Source organism: Colletotrichum tamarilloi, assembly GCF_030869305.1.
Source record: "Colletotrichum tamarilloi strain Tom-12 chromosome Unknown Scaffold_50.1, whole genome shotgun sequence".
NCBI classification, from domain to species: domain Eukaryota; kingdom Fungi; phylum Ascomycota; class Sordariomycetes; order Glomerellales; family Glomerellaceae; genus Colletotrichum; species Colletotrichum tamarilloi.
In genome coordinates, this window is record NW_026849433.1 from 84,625 (window position 1) to 102,331 (window position 17,707).

General features: G+C 53.2%; 5 protein-coding genes across 5 annotated transcripts; 3 read left to right on the forward strand and 2 right to left on the reverse strand.

Annotated features, from left to right (window-relative positions):
* Positions 1-216: 216 nt before the first annotated feature.
* CTAM01_10606 (MFS transporter) lies at positions 217-1,820 on the forward strand (the record flags this gene model as incomplete). The annotated part of the gene is made up of 4 exons (XM_060526621.1): positions 217-471; positions 538-552; positions 621-1,022; positions 1,119-1,820. The coding sequence occupies 4 exons, from the start codon at positions 217-219 to the stop codon at positions 1,818-1,820; spliced, it is 1,374 nt and encodes a 457-aa protein (XP_060378716.1).
* Positions 1,821-3,054: 1,234 nt separating this feature from the next.
* CTAM01_10607 (adenosine deaminase) lies at positions 3,055-4,448 on the forward strand (the record flags this gene model as incomplete). The annotated part of the gene is made up of 4 exons (XM_060526622.1): positions 3,055-3,108; positions 3,181-3,320; positions 3,401-4,112; positions 4,242-4,448. The coding sequence occupies 4 exons, from the start codon at positions 3,055-3,057 to the stop codon at positions 4,446-4,448; spliced, it is 1,113 nt and encodes a 370-aa protein (XP_060378717.1).
* A 1,263-nt stretch (positions 4,449-5,711) lies between these two features.
* Positions 5,712-6,449, reverse strand: CTAM01_10608 (uncharacterized protein; the record flags this gene model as incomplete). Its single annotated transcript, XM_060526623.1, has 3 exons — positions 5,712-5,888; positions 5,974-6,211; positions 6,442-6,449. The coding sequence occupies 3 exons, from the start codon at positions 6,447-6,449 to the stop codon at positions 5,712-5,714; spliced, it is 423 nt and encodes a 140-aa protein (XP_060378718.1).
* Positions 6,450-8,798: 2,349 nt separating this feature from the next.
* CTAM01_10609 (uncharacterized protein) lies at positions 8,799-9,591 on the reverse strand (the record flags this gene model as incomplete). Its single annotated transcript, XM_060526624.1, has 2 exons — positions 8,799-9,179; positions 9,436-9,591. Coding segments are annotated over 2 exons (537 nt in total), but the record flags the coding sequence as incomplete, so codon positions are not given.
* A 5,976-nt stretch (positions 9,592-15,567) lies between these two features.
* Positions 15,568-16,944, forward strand: CTAM01_10610 (guanine nucleotide-binding protein subunit beta; the record flags this gene model as incomplete). The annotated part of the gene is made up of 5 exons (XM_060526625.1): positions 15,568-15,697; positions 15,803-16,521; positions 16,592-16,681; positions 16,745-16,864; positions 16,924-16,944. The coding sequence occupies 5 exons, from the start codon at positions 15,568-15,570 to the stop codon at positions 16,942-16,944; spliced, it is 1,080 nt and encodes a 359-aa protein (XP_060378720.1).
* Positions 16,945-17,707: the final 763 nt, after the last annotated feature.

The following is a 17,707-nucleotide window of genomic DNA, read 5'->3' on the forward strand; positions in this document are numbered from 1 at the left end:
CTAGGATCCCCATTCGTCATTCTCAGCTTTCAAACAAATTTAAACTCCTTTGAAGTTGCTTCCCATAAAACCCCGAGCCCACCTAACATTTTGCCTACCTGGACTACGGCTGAAATACAATTGAAGAATTCTAATTGAAAGCTTTGATCAACTTCGAGTCGACAAACTGCTCAAGGGTCTGGGACAGGACATTGAGTTGTCACCATCAGATACGACATGTCTGCTGAGTCAACCACATTGACGGTCGGCCAGGAGATTCCGCTCCAGGAATTGACCTCGAAGGAAGGCAGCCTCCTAAATACCGAAGGTCATGTTCTAGGATCGAATACAGATGCGACGGGGGGTCTTCCGGCTCCGACGACAACAGCCGAAGTTGTGCAGAGATGGAATCACCCGAGGTCGAACCTCTTCAGAGTCCTATCTTGCTTCTTCAGTCTCCTCGTCTCCGGTGCGAACGATGCCGCCTACGGTGTAAGTCTCTCTCACCACTCCCATCAGAAACTCCAAAATTCGTATAGCGACTGACCTCAGAAACAGGCTCTGATTCCCTACGTGCGTTTCCTCCCATCCAAGCTAACTGTGATATCCCCAGTTTCACGCTGACTGACACCCCTGACCAGCTCGAAACCTACTACGGCCTCTCCTACGTCGTCGTCTCCCTCGTCTTCCTCTCTCCCTTCGTCGGCTACGTCCTCTCGGCCGCCCTTAACAACTACGTCCACCTGAAGCTCGGCCAGCGCGGCATCGCCGTCATCGCCTCCACGTGCCACATCGTCGCCTACATCATCATCTCCCAGCACCCGCCCTACCCGGCGCTGGTGGCCGCCTTCGTCGTCGCCGGCTTCGGTAACGGCCTGAGCGACGCCGGGTGGAACGCGTACATTGGCAACATGGCGAGGGCCAACGAGGTCCTCGGCTTCTTGCACGCGTTTTATGGTGTCGGCGGCGTGATTGCCCCTTTGATTGCTACGACTATGATTAACAAGGCGAACTTGGGTTGGTGGAACTTTTACTACTTCATGGTGAGTACCAGACACCTCTCACCCTCTACCCATTCTCTGTAACGAAGAGAGTATCTGAGCGTTTCACATTTTCTAACTCTACGACAACGTCCCCAGCTCGGCCTGGCCTCCATCGAGCTCGTCTGGTGCACGGCGGCCTTCTGGACGCAAACCGGCGCAGTCTACCGCGAGCTGGTAAGCCACTCCCGCAGCGACAACGCCGGAGGCGGCCTCCGCACCGCTCTCCTCAAACGCCCCTACGCCCGCGTCACCTGGCTCTGCGCCCTCTTCCTCCTCGCCTACGTCGGCACCGAAGTCTCCCTCGGCGGCTGGATCGTGCAGTTCATGATCCAAGTCCGCAAAGCCAACAACTTCGACTCGGGCATGACCTCGGTCGGCTTCTGGCTGGGCATCACCCTCGGCCGCGCGGTCCTCGGCTTCGTGACCCCCAGGCTGGGCGTCAAGCTCGCCGTGTCGGTCTACATCCCCATCGCCATGGCGCTCGAGCTGGTGTTCTGGCTCGTGCCGCACTTTTACGTTTCTGCCGTGGCGGTCGCGCTTCAGGGGTTCTTCTTGGGTCCGTTTTTCCCGGCCGTTGTCGTCGCCGCGACGAAGCTGCTGCCGAGGCATCTTCATGTCAGCACCATTGGTTTTGCGGCGGCGTTTGGCGGTAGCGGAGCGGCGATTTTGCCATTTGCTGTCGGCGCACTGGCGCAGGCGAAGGGTGTGCAGGTTTTGCAGCCGATCATTCTCGCCTTCTTGGGGATCATGCTCGTGTTGTGGCTGTGTCTGCCGAGGATTGGACATAAGCAGGAGTAAGGGGAGTGGGAAGAGATCAGGTGGAAAAGGATACCAGGTATATCGTATGTATATACGCAAAGTGTGGCCTTCTGAAAGAAACATTGCAACTCGAGTCTACCTCGGAATGAGGATGCCCAGATGTACTTTGCATCATATTTGGAGATTGAAGGTCTTCATCCCACGGAAAACAAAAAATCGAATAGAATTTAAATCTGCTTGAGTGGTATTACTTGAGACTTTATTGGCGTAACAAGAAGAAGAGGTGGTTATAACATGGGCAGTATGGCAAACCAGAGCTGGACAGGTTGACTTCGCGATAAACAAGTACGAATCACACGGTGAACTAGAAAAGCAGCCTGCGTTTTTACAAATGGATCGTAAGAAACACTTAACTACTAATCAAAATGCACTGCAAGACAGGAGGTTTATGTGAGTGGTTTGCCTGATTCGGTTCACTACAACAAAAGTTCATCTTCTTGGGATTTGCGTGCGCTGACTGAAGCCTGCTTGATTCTGGATGTGCAATGTCACCACGGATCCATGTCCAGCCAAAAGAAACATTTCAGAATTGTCAGTTGGCCAGGATGCATGATTCACCTTGAAAGGAATATTGGCAATGCAGTATAAACGATTCAAGTGGGGTGGTATCATAAGAACTTAAGGTCAATTGAAGTGTAAAAAGTAGCGGCAGAGACATAGGAACAAAGGGAAGGAAAAGAAAATCGCAGCATTGAAAAGCTGGCATACGGAAAGTTTCATAAGTGACCCGGACCCGAACAAAGCAAATAGGCCGGCCAGCGCCGGGAATGTCTCACTCCACCGGAAGCAAACGCATCCCAGAAAATTCGGGGCTCCTGCACTCCGGGATCGGCACCGTCGGCCCGCTCCGACTCGGAACCGTGTCGGGAAACCTGCACTGCATACTGCCAATCGCGAAACACCTCACACTTTTTTTTGTCCCAGACACAGCAGTGTTGTCGCCTTGTCTCACACGCCCCTCTCTAGAAACTACATCAGTTGAGTTCAACGTCGCCCAGAAGACTTCCCCGCGATCTTCTTCCCAACCACCTCTTTTCCGGTCCGACGGTTCAATTTCGCCCACCCGCACAGACGGCAGGAATAAGAGGGGTGAGATATCGACGATTCCCATTTGACAGCTGATAAGGAGGGAAAACCAAACCAACATCTACTCACAACTTTCTTACAAGCACGGGATATCCTCAACAAGACAAAACGCAACAATTGTAACAAGATGGGTTCCCAACCAACAATAGATATGGATTTTGTAGCTCTTCCTAAAATCGAGGTATATTTTCAAGAGAACCCTTACGGATATGAGACCTATAGCTATGAACACCCTCATCTGACACCATCACAGCTCCACGCCCACTTGACGGGCAGCATAAGCCGTCGCACCCTCCACGACATCTGGGTCGTTAAGCACGAGGCGGGAGAAACGGACCTCGAGGATCCCCTCGTCGTGATGCCGGACGGCAAACACGACTACGACCTCACCACGTAAAACCTGACCTCGCCTTTCCCCCTCAAGAACCTCTGCTCCCTGGCTTGGATGACTAACAAACACACTCGGCACACAGCTTCTTCCCCCTCTTCTCATCCTACATCTACAATCTCATCACCGACGTCGACACCCTCCGCAAAGCAACCCTCTCCGTCCTGCAAGACTTCCAAGCAGACGGCGTAACCTACCTCGAACTCCGCACCACCCCGCGCTCCCTCCCCTCGCCGACCCCCCAGCCGCCGTCCGTCTACGTCGCCACCATTCTCTCCGCGATAGACGCTTTCGAGGCATCTTCTAGGGATAACCCAAACGCCATGCGCACCCGCCTCATCCTCTCCGTCGACCGCCGCCATACCCCATCCCAAGCCCACGAAACAGTCCGCCTCGCAGCCTCCTTCCGCGACAAGGGCGTCGTCGGCGTGGACCTCTGCGGCGACCCGGCGGCCCGCGTTCACACTGGCCAGGACGATGACTCTGAAAACATCTCCATCTTCCGCCACGCCTTCGCCGAAGCCCGGACCCTCAACCTCGGCATCACGATCCACTTTGGCGAGGCAGAGTGCTCCGGCCACCCGGCGGAGCTTGCCGAGATCCTGTCGTGGTCGCCGCGCCGGCTGGGCCACGTGATCCATCTCGGCGAGGACGTGAAGCGGGAAATCGCCAAGCGTGGCATCGGGCTCGAGCTGTGTCTCAGCTGCAACGTTCACGCGGGTATGGTGACGGGCGGGTTCGAGGGCCATCACTTCGGGGAGTGGTGGGGTGTGGAGGGGAGCTTGATATCTCTGGGCGTACGTTCCTTTTTCTCATGGTTCTTCTTCCCTCTGAGGCCTCCAACTCCGTTTTTGAGAACCTTTTCGCGACGCTCATCTGTTGTTCAAAGGGCAAGGCATGTTAGCTAACTCTCAAAATCAAACCAGACCGACGACGTTGGCGTCTTCGGCAGCCCGTTGTCCAACGAGTACAGGCTGGTAGCGGAGCACTTCAAGCTCTCCCGCGACGAAATCTGCGCCCTCGCCCGACGGGGCATAGAGACCATCTTTGCCGACGAGACCGAGAAAGAACGTCTCCGGCAAGTAATGTGGAAACCTGCCGTCACCACTACTGTAGCTGCTGCTCAACAATAAACAAGTGCCGTATCGCATCGATGAACCGAGTAGACCGAGAAACGATCTAGCAAAGGGACCTGCAGACGTGCTAAAGGGCCATATCGAGATAGCGATTGTCGACAACTTCATCAACAAACAATTTCCTGGGATGGAAATTTCGGTCCAACCCGGCGTCTATTAGGATACCCATATTCAACTTGTTCTTATACCGGTCCTTGCACCGGACCGGTACAAGACCCCGAGGGCCGGACGTTCGCTTCCGAATTTCCGGATCGGGGTCGAGCGAGAGTCTTCGTGATGCTGCCCGCTATGCCTGCCTGAACGTCTTGCCGTGTACGAGCACGAAGTTTTCCGTAGGCTCCCCCGTGAGACGGAGAATGATTGGGCAGTTCGGCAAAGCGTTGACTTGGTTGCTTCTCGATAGCAGAGAGGTAGATCTTGTGTTTAATGAAATTTCCCTCGGCTCAACCCCCCTCTCGAGTACTTTGTCTGCCATACGGGCGGGCGGCCGGGTAGGCAGGCCAATCGACTGCCCACCATGACTTAGAATCGATATGGCCGATTCGCATCAAAAGCAGCAATCTACGGAGACCCGCCTTGATTAGCTTTGCTTTCGGCACCTTGCAACTTACCGAGTAACACTGTTCGCGGGGTCCCGTTTTGATACTCGGTGAAATCTGGCCGGACCGGGCCTGGGCTAGCCTGAATCTGGGTTGGTCCAGCTTCCGTTCATTCAGATTTTTAATTCTCCCATTGTGACCAGAAGAAAGATTCTAGCGAGAGATTTCGATTGTGCTATTGTCTGCTGCTTCGTAACAGACGTTCAACGCCTTTAGAAACGTACTGCACTTCACCAGTACTAGGAATGCGGCTGGCTATCCCAACAAGCTTTTGATGGTAGGAGATACGCTATGCTGAATTGAGGAATGACTCTACAAATAGCCTTACGAAACTCTAACAGTGGCTTCCGTTAAGTCTACCAACTCTACCGAGTCAATGCTTTCGAAGCACGATGCAGTAGTTCGCCATCGTGTTAAAGGCAGAATCCGGAATCGTTGATACTGTATTACTGATAACCAGGTCTGTGCAGCAAGTAGGTGCTACAAGTAGGCAGACGCATGTAATGCCCAAGTCGAGACGGCGTCTTACATAATTGTCCAAGCGTGCAAGCTACGTTGGCATCCCTTGAACATGGAGGCGTGGGAGGCTGTCTTTGGGAAGCAAGATCTGTTAGATGGTTCCCGCTAGACCGAACGAGCGTTTGCCAGCAGCAAGGACGTGTCAAGCTGCCAGTAGGGTCCTCCTCCTCGCCCTGTGCTGTTGAGGAGAGGGAGGCAAGCATACCGCCCAAGTCGTAGGGCTAAGAAACGGCAAAATGTCTCGTCTGCTGCAGCCTCGAGGCTTGGTGGTGGTCCTGCTTGTCAAGTGTGCCACACTTTGGCCCTCACTGCCTCGGCCCTATGGAGAGTGGCAGAAGTATGGGTTGGCATTTTGTTGTCCAACATCGTCGTACTAGGCCCGCGCACTCCGCGGACTGCCTTACAGGAGTATACTCCGGAGGCAGATTTGCGAATTGTGAGTAATAAACCATGGCACGATCTTCATTCGTCTTAACATTTCGTTGAGACGACACACAGACCTCGTCGATTTCCTGGATCATCGACGGGAGCCAGACGAGATCCGTCATGCCACCCGTAGGAAAAGTGATCCCGGCGTCGAAATGTGAAACGGCAAAACATGGAGCCAGAAGTACAAGAAAGCATCTTTCAAAAGGCAGCGACCTTCGGATAGGTAGCTCAGAGCATTGGGGTTATCACGGGGCGAGGATCCGTACCAACGTTCAATGCAAGTGTGAAAGAGACAAAGGGGGAATGGCAGTGACTAGAAGCGTGTAGCAAGCGGATTCTATCCGTGATCCCGGGTGGAATAGGAGCCCGTGCGTCTCCCGCCCAGCGGAGAAGACTGATCGGCGGCCGTCGAAGATATCAAAGGTGCCGATAAGGATACTTACGACGACATGTCCTGACTCTGGGCAATGTACCCCGTTCTATAATCTCGTGTGTCTATCAATACCCAATGACCAACTGGTCCGTCATCAAGTAGGTTTGCGGAGATACACGAATTCCTGCGGAATCTATATTGAGCCCTCGCCGAGCTGGAACGGGAGCGAGGCAGTGAATCTGCTTGTCGGTGACGTTGACTGCGACACATCTGTCAAAGCTTCGACCTGGGCAAAATCGAACAATTGGCTGTCAGATTCAGTCTCTTTCGATCCATCTTGTAACATGCTTCGCGAATCAGATGAGCTGCCATCATGCGCCATTGTGCTTCGATGGAGGCCTTACCAACCCAAATTCGGTATGGGGTCGAACTTGGACTGCCGATGTACCGCACAGTGCGAGCGAGATTGAGGGTTGCTTTCTGATATTCGACATCGTCTGGCGTCAGCAGAGGTATGTAGTTGTATTTAGCGTGTAAGCTAGGTACGCCATACCTGTTATGCGCCTGGCCAGTCCTGTTCACCAGGAGAGCGTATCCGGGCGGCAAAATGACATCGCCGGCGGATATGACACTGCCGTAATTCGCCTAGTCAGACGATTTGTCGGTGGCACTATAAGAGGCTCTTTAGATGCTGGGGCTGACGGGCTCCAGTCTCTCAACATGAAGGAAATATATAGCTGAAGCCTAAACCGCCTAAGGTGGCACAAAAACAACACGACATTCCACAAGGTTACTCTTAGGCTAGTGAGAGGTGGCGCAGGGTTGAAGCAGAACACGGGTACCAACAGCGATGGGCGCCCATACCAAACACAAGGATAGGAGCGTCGACTTACAGAAGTCTCAAGGGATAGCTGTTGAACACCAAAAAAAGAAAAAAAAAAAGAAGGAGATGCGTGGTTTCGTGCTCTCTACATCTCAAGCGACGATGTATGAGTGTCGAGTATATATGTAGGCTCATCGATTTGGTTTGATGCCTTTTTGCTCTTCAGAGGAGACATGAGACGCGATTTGGCACTGCCTGTACTTTCCCGAAAAGTACCGACAGTTGGCTATTCCGCGCCTGATATGGGGGCGCAGGATTCGGCAATGATGTTAGACGACGCAAGGGTAAAAGAAGTCAGAGTTGGGTGTCCGTCTGGAATCGTACGTATACCGTCGCCGCGACTAAAGTGCAAACGGCATCATCTACTAATCATGTGTTCCGTCTGCAAAGTAAAAAAATGGCAGTGGGGGCGGCATGCTTGAAGTGTGTATGCTGACATCGTTTTTGATGGTTTTGATATCGGCATGCTTGCTTCGCTCATATACGATCATCGACATGGACCAATACAGTGAGTAAAGGCGAGGCATTCTCTTCCTCTGACCTCAAAAAGAAGCAACGCCGGAAGCTTGGGGCTAGTGATGGCACCGGCTGGCTTGAGAGCGAGAGCTTGGGCCGCCCACCCTACTGGAACCACCGGAAGATGACCCTGACGGGTGATGGGAAAGCTTCGTTCCGGATACATCCTCAAAGCTTCGACAACGAGAGGAAAGGGCCGTTGTCAATACAAGGCGGCACTGGGGTCGGCGATGCGGCGACAGATCTACCGAAGCGTCAGGCCGTGATCTGTAATGGTTACGACAAGGTCTGACTTGAGATGAGATCGAGCGATTGGGACGACGGCAAAACTGGTGATGCCGGAAAAGCAAAACAGCCAGAAGGGAGCGAGCTTAGCTTGCTGGGCTGCTGTGTAACAAGTGGAATAGATGGGTGGTTCGCCCAATCATCCGAGGGCCCCGGTTGACTGACGATGACGGCTCCCACCCGCGCAGCGACCCGGCAAGGAAGTGATTGGTCTTCTTGTCTAGGTATGCCTTTTGCCCAATTCGTGATTGTCGCCACCTGACATCTGGGGATTTCTCGAACAAACGTTTGAGTTAGATCTGCACTTGGACCAAGGGCTCGTCATCATCGTTGTTCTGGCCCTGATCCTCGTTCCAGCCCTAGGTAGTCCCTCCAACTGGAAAGGTATACCGGTAAAGAGTTGAAGACTGTGTTGATGGCTGTAGCTACCTTTCTGGAGGATAAGGTTTTCGGATGGTTCGCCGAAAACTTTGCCAACGTCCAGCAGACTCGGTGTGCTCAAGTCGCATGTTGCCCGTCCTATTTAGGTTTCGAGTTCTGCCATCGATTTCCTTGCTGAACCCTAATGCTGCTGGGCATTTCTGGCTACGTTGAGCTGGCAACCGCTGATCGCTTCCAGAGCGAGGCCTAAGCCTTTCGAGCAAGCATCGTGGATGGTATCTGTCAGGTTCAAACGAAAGAGCAATACGGTTCAGCTACTAGCGACGAGAGGCGAGGGGTAGATGTTCGTAGTCGGAATGGTTCTATTTGGCAAGCGCTGCCGGTGCGGCTTGCGTATCCCCGCCTCCCAGAGGCTGTATTCTGGCATTGGCTGTGTCCTGGTCGTATGTGGTCCGCTGAAAGAAAAGGATAAAGAGTGCGTCAAGAGAAGACGCTCTCGGGAGCAATAAATATGTCAGCGTCCAAAATGCCCTAACCACAGCGACTGAGTTCAGATCAGAACTGCAGGACTCCGTAGGGTAGCGGCGATTTACGCATATTCGTCTGCTTGGTGAGGTGATGTGGACGTGGATTGGGAAACGTGGTGCACAGGTCGCGGAACAGCCGGTGCAAAGAGTGGTGGTAGTGTAGGTAGATATTCGTACGTCTGCTTCGTACGGATAGTTAGTTGCTCGATTAGCAGCCTATCAGGGATGTGCCAACATAACTGGACCCGACTGCATGCTGCAGTGCTGCACAGAATTAGATGGGAAGCCGGTACCTGAGACTCTAGATACGGCCTAGTGTCTGTATCCAATCTACTTTTTATGCAATGCATCTTAGCTAGAGCGACCCACATTGCAAGGCACCCTACAGGTAAAGTGCAGCTCACTGTGAGAGAAACAACGGGTCATCTGAGTGGTCTGTGTCTCTTGCGATAGATAGTACGACTTCGCTTACTGATGGGATCGCTGGCTTTCGGGTTGGCTGGTCGTCTTGATTCTTTGTGTCCGAACTGGATACCGTGCGGTTAAGGTAGCCGAGAAGCGCAAGCGCAATGTCCGCAGCTTGCACTTGGAAAGCGAAAGGGGGGGGGGGATGTTTGTGCGAATGCGTAATACCGGAGGATCAAATTCTTCTGTCAAATAATACATGGGTGTATCGAGCCGCAGTGTTCCCCAAAGGAGATAAGACTGCCGAATATCTGGTCGTAGTTCATGATTGTCTCCATTGATCGAGCACAACGTTGTCAGAAAGGCAAGACGAGTATGAATTCTGTAGCATATCAGCGTTGATACAGCACCAAGCAAAAGTATAGAGACCGACCGACCTACCCTTGTGCGTAATCGAGATGGCGTAGGCAATCACCGCCTCTGTGCATTCTGCGGCTGCGAAAGAATGATATGAGGGTGATTTGGGCAAATCCCGTTTTGCTCTGCCGTTCAGATGCAAGGTTGGCTGCTCAGGGCAGGAGAGAAACAAAAGTAGACCAAAGGCGTCGAGCATCCAGGCGTCAAGCGTCGTGGTTGCATGTCGCCAAGAAAGGTTGGAGGAGGAGAAGCCTTGGGAGGGAGGGTGCGCAGCCGGTGCGGCGGCTCCTTCTCCACTTTCTGACGCGGGAGGGGCGGTACGTACCGTGGGATGACTGACCAATGACAACCCCAGTCTGCCGCAGCCTCCCATCTGGAAACACTCCCGACAGGGGTTAAATGAGTAAATGAAGGTGCACTGTGCTTTTCTTCTTTTCAATGTCACTCAGATGGCAGGAGCCGATACGCCTTTTCCTGTTTCCGCAGCCAATCTTTTGCCCGGGAATCAATTGTTGCCTTTTCTTACTTACTTCTGTCTGAACAGGATATACTTTCATCAGGAGAGATGCTTTTTTGGGAATAACCCATGTATGTATTCATACGGTTGCATAGGTATTCTCAGGTAATAACATCAATGGTAAGGCGGTACGGATACTTGCCAGAGGTATGATGTTGCATCAAAAGACGAGGTAAAGGATTGAATGGCGCGATAGGGAACACTGCAAAAGTCAAAATCTTGACCGAGGTGCCCGTGCGCCATTCAAGGCGGGAAGAAAACGTCCAATAGTATTATCCGCACCTTTGTTTGGCCTTTTGCGTTGCCTGTCGACTGCGTGAGTGAATACCTGAAATCCAGGCATAATTATTTGCCCAAGAAAAGTCAAAGCGAAAAGTGAGGCGGGAAGTATCAGTCTACCTACCTTACGCTGTGCCGGTCTGACTATTCGGTGTGGGGGATTGGGATTCCAAGAGAGCACAACAACTGAACGTAGATCCGTGATCCGTCCCTTCAGGCTGTTATTGTTGTGTGTAAGTAGATGATGGCGATGGCGAAAAGGTTGACGGGTCCTGTAACGCAGGTGTCATGAGTTCAGGTAGGGACCCCAAATCTACAACTCTAGATGCCTTAAGCTACCGCACTGAACCCTGCTTCTTCTGCTTGCTCGATCGGGACCTGGGTGTCTTAGTCTTGGGTCGCCCATGCACGCAAGCCGCAGGCGGCAGCACACGTAACTACTAGGGCATATCCAACAACAGGCCGGCATGCCATATGAGGCTTAACCAGCAAGTACGGTATGTATGGCATCGATCGCATCGCGCATCCGCATTGTATGGAGCCGGCGGAGGAAAAGCGGACAAGAGGTTTTTTCTCGGACTACGGACACAGTATATTCATACTTCTCCCTTCGCACCGGGTGCAACACTTCTCACGCTTCTTTCCGGCCAGGTAGATTTATTCTGAAATGCCCTGAAAACGGTAGGTAGAGACTACACCCTACCTTCGACTGGACAAATGTTGTTGCGCATATCTCAAAGTCAAGCCATTTTTGCTTCCCAAATCCCTCCTTTACACAGAAGTCGAGTGGCGGTCAGGGATGCACGGCTAAATGGTGTGGTTGAGGACCACAGGACGAGACGGGATGAGACGGACGACGGGAGTCTAAGTCATTAAACTATTTCGTCAACGCTGCTGTTCGGATTCGGTCCTGAGCGGGCAGGATTGGCAAACCCCGAAGAGAGTATATCGTGGAGGGCAAAGTCTTCAACCGTCTGTCTTCGGTTGTCAAACTCTTAAACTCTAGAGTTGAAGAGTCAAGAATCAATTTATCCTTAAACGGAGGAAGTCAGTCATAAGGTAAGGTAGGTACCTGCAATAGGTACCCGATCAGATGTGCGGACATGGAGGAAAGGGACTGGACCGTTGGTTGATCACGAGCGTGCCTGCTGCAATGGTACACGATTTCGAGATTGACGGCAAGAGCTCAGGTTGAGGTGGGCTTTGGAGGAAAGGGCCTGTTTGGTTGGCACCTGCACCGGGGTGTTTCTTGCCTTCCGCTTGTCGTGCTTGCTTTCCCTTGGGCCCTTCCTTCCCCAACCCACATCTGCACGCTCGTCTGGTTCCAGAATCCCACTTGTCCTTGGGCCATTTCCATTCGTCTGCGGGATCAGAGTCTACGTACCTACCTAGGTATCCGTACCTTAGCGGACGGAGCAAGGAACCTTACGGAGTACGTCCCACCTGTCTAGGGCCCCAAGGGGGAAGAAATAAAATAACACAAGTTCGTACCCCACCTCTGTTGGATGCGTCAACAACCATGAACCATCAATCGTCAACCATCAACTATTAATTCTCGGGCCTCTCACAATTTGCTGTCTCCGGACAGTCAACAGCCAGCCATCTATGTATGGTCACTCGATTGCGCCTGCACCTGCACCTGGCCATTGTTCTCATCGCACCACCTTCGACACATCGGATCAGCCCGACTAGCAACATTGTGATTGGTGCACCAGAGAGTCACTGGACCTAGCTTCGACGCATCCGATCAACGACTCCCCCGTGTCTCGACCCTCTCGGATTGTCCTTCTGGACGCAGGGCAGGGGCAGAGGGGCTTGTTGAACACACCGAGAGACACTTGCACCAGTGACGGATGGAGAAGACGAACGACTGCCACGTCCCCATCCAATCGATCACTGGTATTCCCAGTTTCCCGCACCTCTCCCAGACCTGAGACTGCCTCTTACGGACACCACACAGATCAACACTGGGTCTGGACTTCTTCTCTACCCGCGAGCCGTCCCCACCGATCCATCCTGTCTTCCCGCTACGCCCTTCATCGCTGCATTCCCGGTACCTGACACACACCCACACACGGATACCGGTACACAGCAGAGGTGACCTCGGTGGCCTAAGCCGAATCCACTACGAATTAGTATCGACCGAGTATCTGCTCACCAGCCGATTCCACTGACAACCTGTTTTCCGACCATTTCCCGGATACCTCACGCACACTCTGTATTCTCTCTGCCAGCTCTTCAGCCACGCGCTTCTCTCTAACTCGACTTGGCTGTCGGAGTATCGCCTTTCAGTACCTAGCATCTCAGCCACCTTGGCTCACAACTTTTTCAAGTTCAGAGTACGGAGTACCTTCCTTGGTCCCCTACGGCTACAGTGTACCGTAAACGACCCGATCTAACTGTCTGCGGCTGTGACTTCCACTCTATTCCTGCTCCAGTCGGGCCTACCACACTGCCTTGCGTTACGGGGAACCCTGGTTGCCTGCTTGCTTAGGTTGTCTGTTCTTCTCTGCCGACCCTGTGGACGGTGTTGCTGGCCCCCTCCTGCCATTGTAACGGACCACGAGTGTCACCCGGCCGATAAAAGTCCGATTCGGCTCACCTTCTTCTTCTTCTTCTTTCAGAAGTCGATGCAATACCACCGCCGCCTCCATACCAGTCTAGCCCAGCCCAATTCGGCCCAGTCTGCCTGGTGGCTAGTTTCCCAGTCTCTCTGCAGTGTCTGCACGAATACCTACACCATTGCGATAAGCTCGACAATCCCGACCCTGTCAGAGAGGGTTCGACCCAAGAAGGCGAGAAACGAATAAAGGACGAAGACAGCTTCTCGAGACTGGAGACTGGCGAGACTGGCCCAGATTCTCGTGTCTTTCAGAATTTGGACAACTGCTCTTCACCCTCTCCCTCTCTCTCTCTCACTCCAGAGTAGTAGTACTGCGTAAGTCATCCAGCGGCCTTTCCGTCTCCTTTCGCGTTGTTTCCCCGGTCTTCTTGCCGTACCTTGGCCATGTTCTTGTCACGTAGTAGGGACAAAGGACTTAGCCCTTGCTGTCATCTGCCGTGGCGCGTTCTTGTCCAGGTCAGTGTATGTGTACAGTCTCAATTTCGATTGGAAAACCCCAGTCCATAACACCAGCCTTCCTAGGGCCTCATTGAGGTGCCGCTATCAGTGTCACTGTCAGTGTCGCTGTCTTGGGCAGCTCTGCTGCTCCTATGGAAGATTTGGCCTACTGTCCATGGTTCTAGAGGTGGTGCAGTCTGGCGCCAACTTGACATTCGCTCCCTCGCATCATGCTCCCGTCGCGCCCTCATTTCGTACTCTGTACACTTTTCTGCCCGGGAAGTAATTACCGTCGGCGTTTTTTTGTGGCCGAGCGCGGTGTGTAAATGTTCACCAGCCATCGTTGGCTGATGTGTCTACCTCTTCTTTCCTTTGACCAATTCCATCTTTTCCCGCTGTATCTTACATGGCTTCTCTGGTCTTGAATTTGGTAGTAGCAGTAGTAGTTGCACACATGATTTCCATCTACTCTGCTAATATGCAGGCTGCGGCAACTTCATCTGACCTTGACGCAAGGACTTAGCTTCCGGTACTTCCAACTAGTACGCAGTAGGCCTCCTAGACGGCCAGCACTTGGTAGTGGTAGGTACCCTCTCTCTTGCTTTGTACCTGCTTCAAGGTTGAGAGGGTCGACCGATTCACTGTCCCAGGCCCCCACCAGACGGACGGTCGACCACTTTTCATTGTCCCTAGTAACCTGCACATACGAAATACCCCTGGCCACTGCCAGCCCCGAATCCTAGCTTGGTCCAGGTTCAGGCCCTAGGTTCCGCGGCGGCAGCAGCGCAGCGCAGCAGAGAAGACGTGCAGCGGTATCCGTACGGGCCATCAGCGACAATTGCGGGAGCTGTATGCATAGCGTAGGTGCGTGGGTACTCTGTACGGATAGGGAATTCAACAAGCAGGCTGGAGAAAACAGAAAGAGAGAGTGTGAGTGAGAAAGAAAGAAACAAACAGCTGAAGTCTGGAGAGAGACAGAGAGAGCATCGGAAGAGGAAGAGAAGAAAAAAAGAGAGGCGAAAGAGGAGGACCCACTTCACCTCGCTCTATGTACTGCGCAGAATCCAAGGTACCTCTACTCCGTACCTACCTTACGCAGTAGGTACCTTACACGGCGACGGCCCCGGCCCTTGATCCTCCTCTCGCTCCCCTTCACCTCACTCACCATCTCAGTGTTTGCCCCCCTCCGTCCAGTCACCAGTCCCTTCTCGTCCTGTTCCCCGTCCAGTCCTCTCCTCTTTTTTTTTCTCCCATCTCTTCCTCCGTCCACTGCCAGCCAGCCATCCCAATCCACTTAGCATTTTGTGGCATTGTGCTCCATACCTTGCCTCTCCTCTCCCGCACCCGCTCATCTCTCACTCTCTCTCCCTCTCCTGTTCCTGCTCCTGCCCTGTTCCTGCTTGTTCCTGCTCTTGCTCTTGCTGCTCCTGCTCCGGCTCCTGTCCACCCGACTACTGGGTTTTCTGCATAAGACTTCCCCCCAGTTGGCAGTGGCCCCCTCCCCCCCGGCAGGTACCGCTAAACAGACCGACGAATCGCAGTCAAGGCAGGTACCTGCGCTTCCTCTCTAGTAATTCAACCACCCCCCCAGGCCGACCATCATTTCCTTTCCACCCTGCTGTTTTACTGGTCCGCGCAAAGCAACCCCCCCCTGGAGCTTGCATTCCCCTTCCATCTGGAACTGGACAACCACCACACCTCTCTTTCCTCCCTCTCCACCGACTCCCGCTCAATTTCAATTCCAACCCTCAACCCTTATCCAACGACCGACGACCACCTCCTCCCGATCCGACCTCCTCGCCCGCTTCCACCACCACCACCCACCCCATCATCGCCGTTTCTATCGCTGCCGCCTCTTTTCATCAGCTGCCGCCTCTTTCGCTCCGCCACCCCATTGATCGAGGCCGAAACGACAGTCCACGACGATGAACTCTCAAGGCCAGAACGATGTGTCGCCCGAGGCGATGCAGGCGCGCATCCAGCAGGCGCGACGCGAGGCTGAGACACTCAAGGACAGGATCAAGCGGAAGAAGGATGAGCTCGCCGATACTACTCGTGAGTTTTTCCATCGTCAATTCATCGTCGATTGCCACCGCCTCTCTCTCAATTGAATTCCCCCATCTCTCCTCGTCACGCTAACCACACATGTTCGATCAATAGTCCGCACCGTCGCCCAGCAGGCCCACGAGCCGATCCCAAAGAACCAGCTGATGAAGGCTAAGCGCACGCTCAAGGGTCACTTGGCCAAGATTTACGCCATGCATTGGTCTACCGATAGAAGACATCTTGTCTCCGCCTCGCAGGATGGCAAGCTCATCATTTGGGATGCCTACACGACGAACAAGGTCCACGCCATTCCCCTCAGATCATCCTGGGTCATGACCTGTGCCTACGCTCCAAGCGGTAACTACGTCGCTTGCGGTGGTCTCGACAATATTTGCTCCATTTACAACCTCAACCAGCAGAGAGAGGGTCCCACCCGCGTCGCAAGGGAGTTGTCTGGCCATGCCGGTTATCTCTCATGCTGTCGCTTCATCAACGACCGCAGCATCCTCACCTCTTCTGGTGACATGACATGTATGAAGTGGGATATCGAGACAGGCCAAAAGGTTATCGAGTTCGCCGACCACTTGGGCGATGTGATGAGCATCAGTCTCAACCCCACCAACTCCAACACATTCATCTCGGGTGCCTGCGACGCTTTCGCCAAGCTGTGGGATATCCGTGCCGGAAAGGCCGTTCAGACGTTTGCCGGCCACGAGTCCGACATCAACGCCATCCAATTCTTCCCCGACGGCCACTCCTTCGTCACCGGCTCCGATGACGCTACCTGCCGCCTCTTTGATATTCGTGCTGACCGCGAATTGAACCTTTACGGCGTAAGTCGGCTGGCGCGACCTTTGAGGGAAATCATTGGACCCCTGATTGCTAACTTGCTCTCTGATCCAGTCCGAATCTATTCTCTGCGGCATCACCTCCGTAGCGACCTCAGTCTCTGGACGCTTATTGTTTGCTGGCTATGACGACTTTGAATGCAAGGTATGTTGGGAATCTCGATGGCCTAATGGGGGTGGGTGAACTGATTACTAACCCTTCTTTCAGGTCTGGGATGTGACTCGCGGAGAAAAGGTCGGCTCTCTCGTAGGCCACGAGAACAGAGTTAGCTGCTTGGGCGTTAGCAACGACGGCATCAGCTTGTGCACAGGATCATGGGATTCACTTGTACGCAAATGCCTCCACCCAATATTCCTGGAATTCCCCATACTGACCGATGGTAACAGCTGAAAATCTGGGCATACTAAACCACCACCCCGACCCCGATAACGACGAAGTCCTGTCTGGATATACTGGTTCCAGTACGCGCGAAACCATTTTAATCTTCTGTCGAGTGGTTATTTGGCCAACTTAATTTTCGAAACCCTGGTGCTGCCCTTTTCTAATCCGCGAGTACTGGCACACACAGGACGAAGTCACGACATACCTGCTCATACCAAAGCTCACTTTTCTCATCGTCTACCACTCCAGCTGGAGCCGCCCTTTCGCCGGCACGGGCGGCTGTAGGAACTAAACAGGGTCCCCTTTTCTCTCTTGTTACGCCAGCCACCACCAATCATCCTCATCGTCAAAACGATTCTTTTGCACCATAGTACTCTTTTTTTTTGTTTTTGGGCCTCATTCTAGCACCTGGTTGTTAGATTAGGCGGTTTGTAACACATGAGTGGGTTTTCCACATGTGGCCTTTCCCGAGTCATGTCTGCTTCACATCTCCTGCAACGTCTGCCACCGGATCCGGATACGACAGGACCGCCAAGGAGGGAACGGAATCGAGGCATTTTGATACCCCAACGAAATCCAACCCTACAAACGCATAGACAAGCAAAGCACGCGATTCCGACATCGACCAAACTCTCGCGGCTCGGGAGGGGAAAGTGCTGCAATTCTCAACAAGGAGTTTTCTATACCATCGAAAAGAGTTTTTCCGTCGTCGTCCGATAATCCCCTTGTCGCTTAGTTGTCCGTTGAAAAAAAAAACGCGCCGCATCGTTCGATCCCGCATTTCCTTAT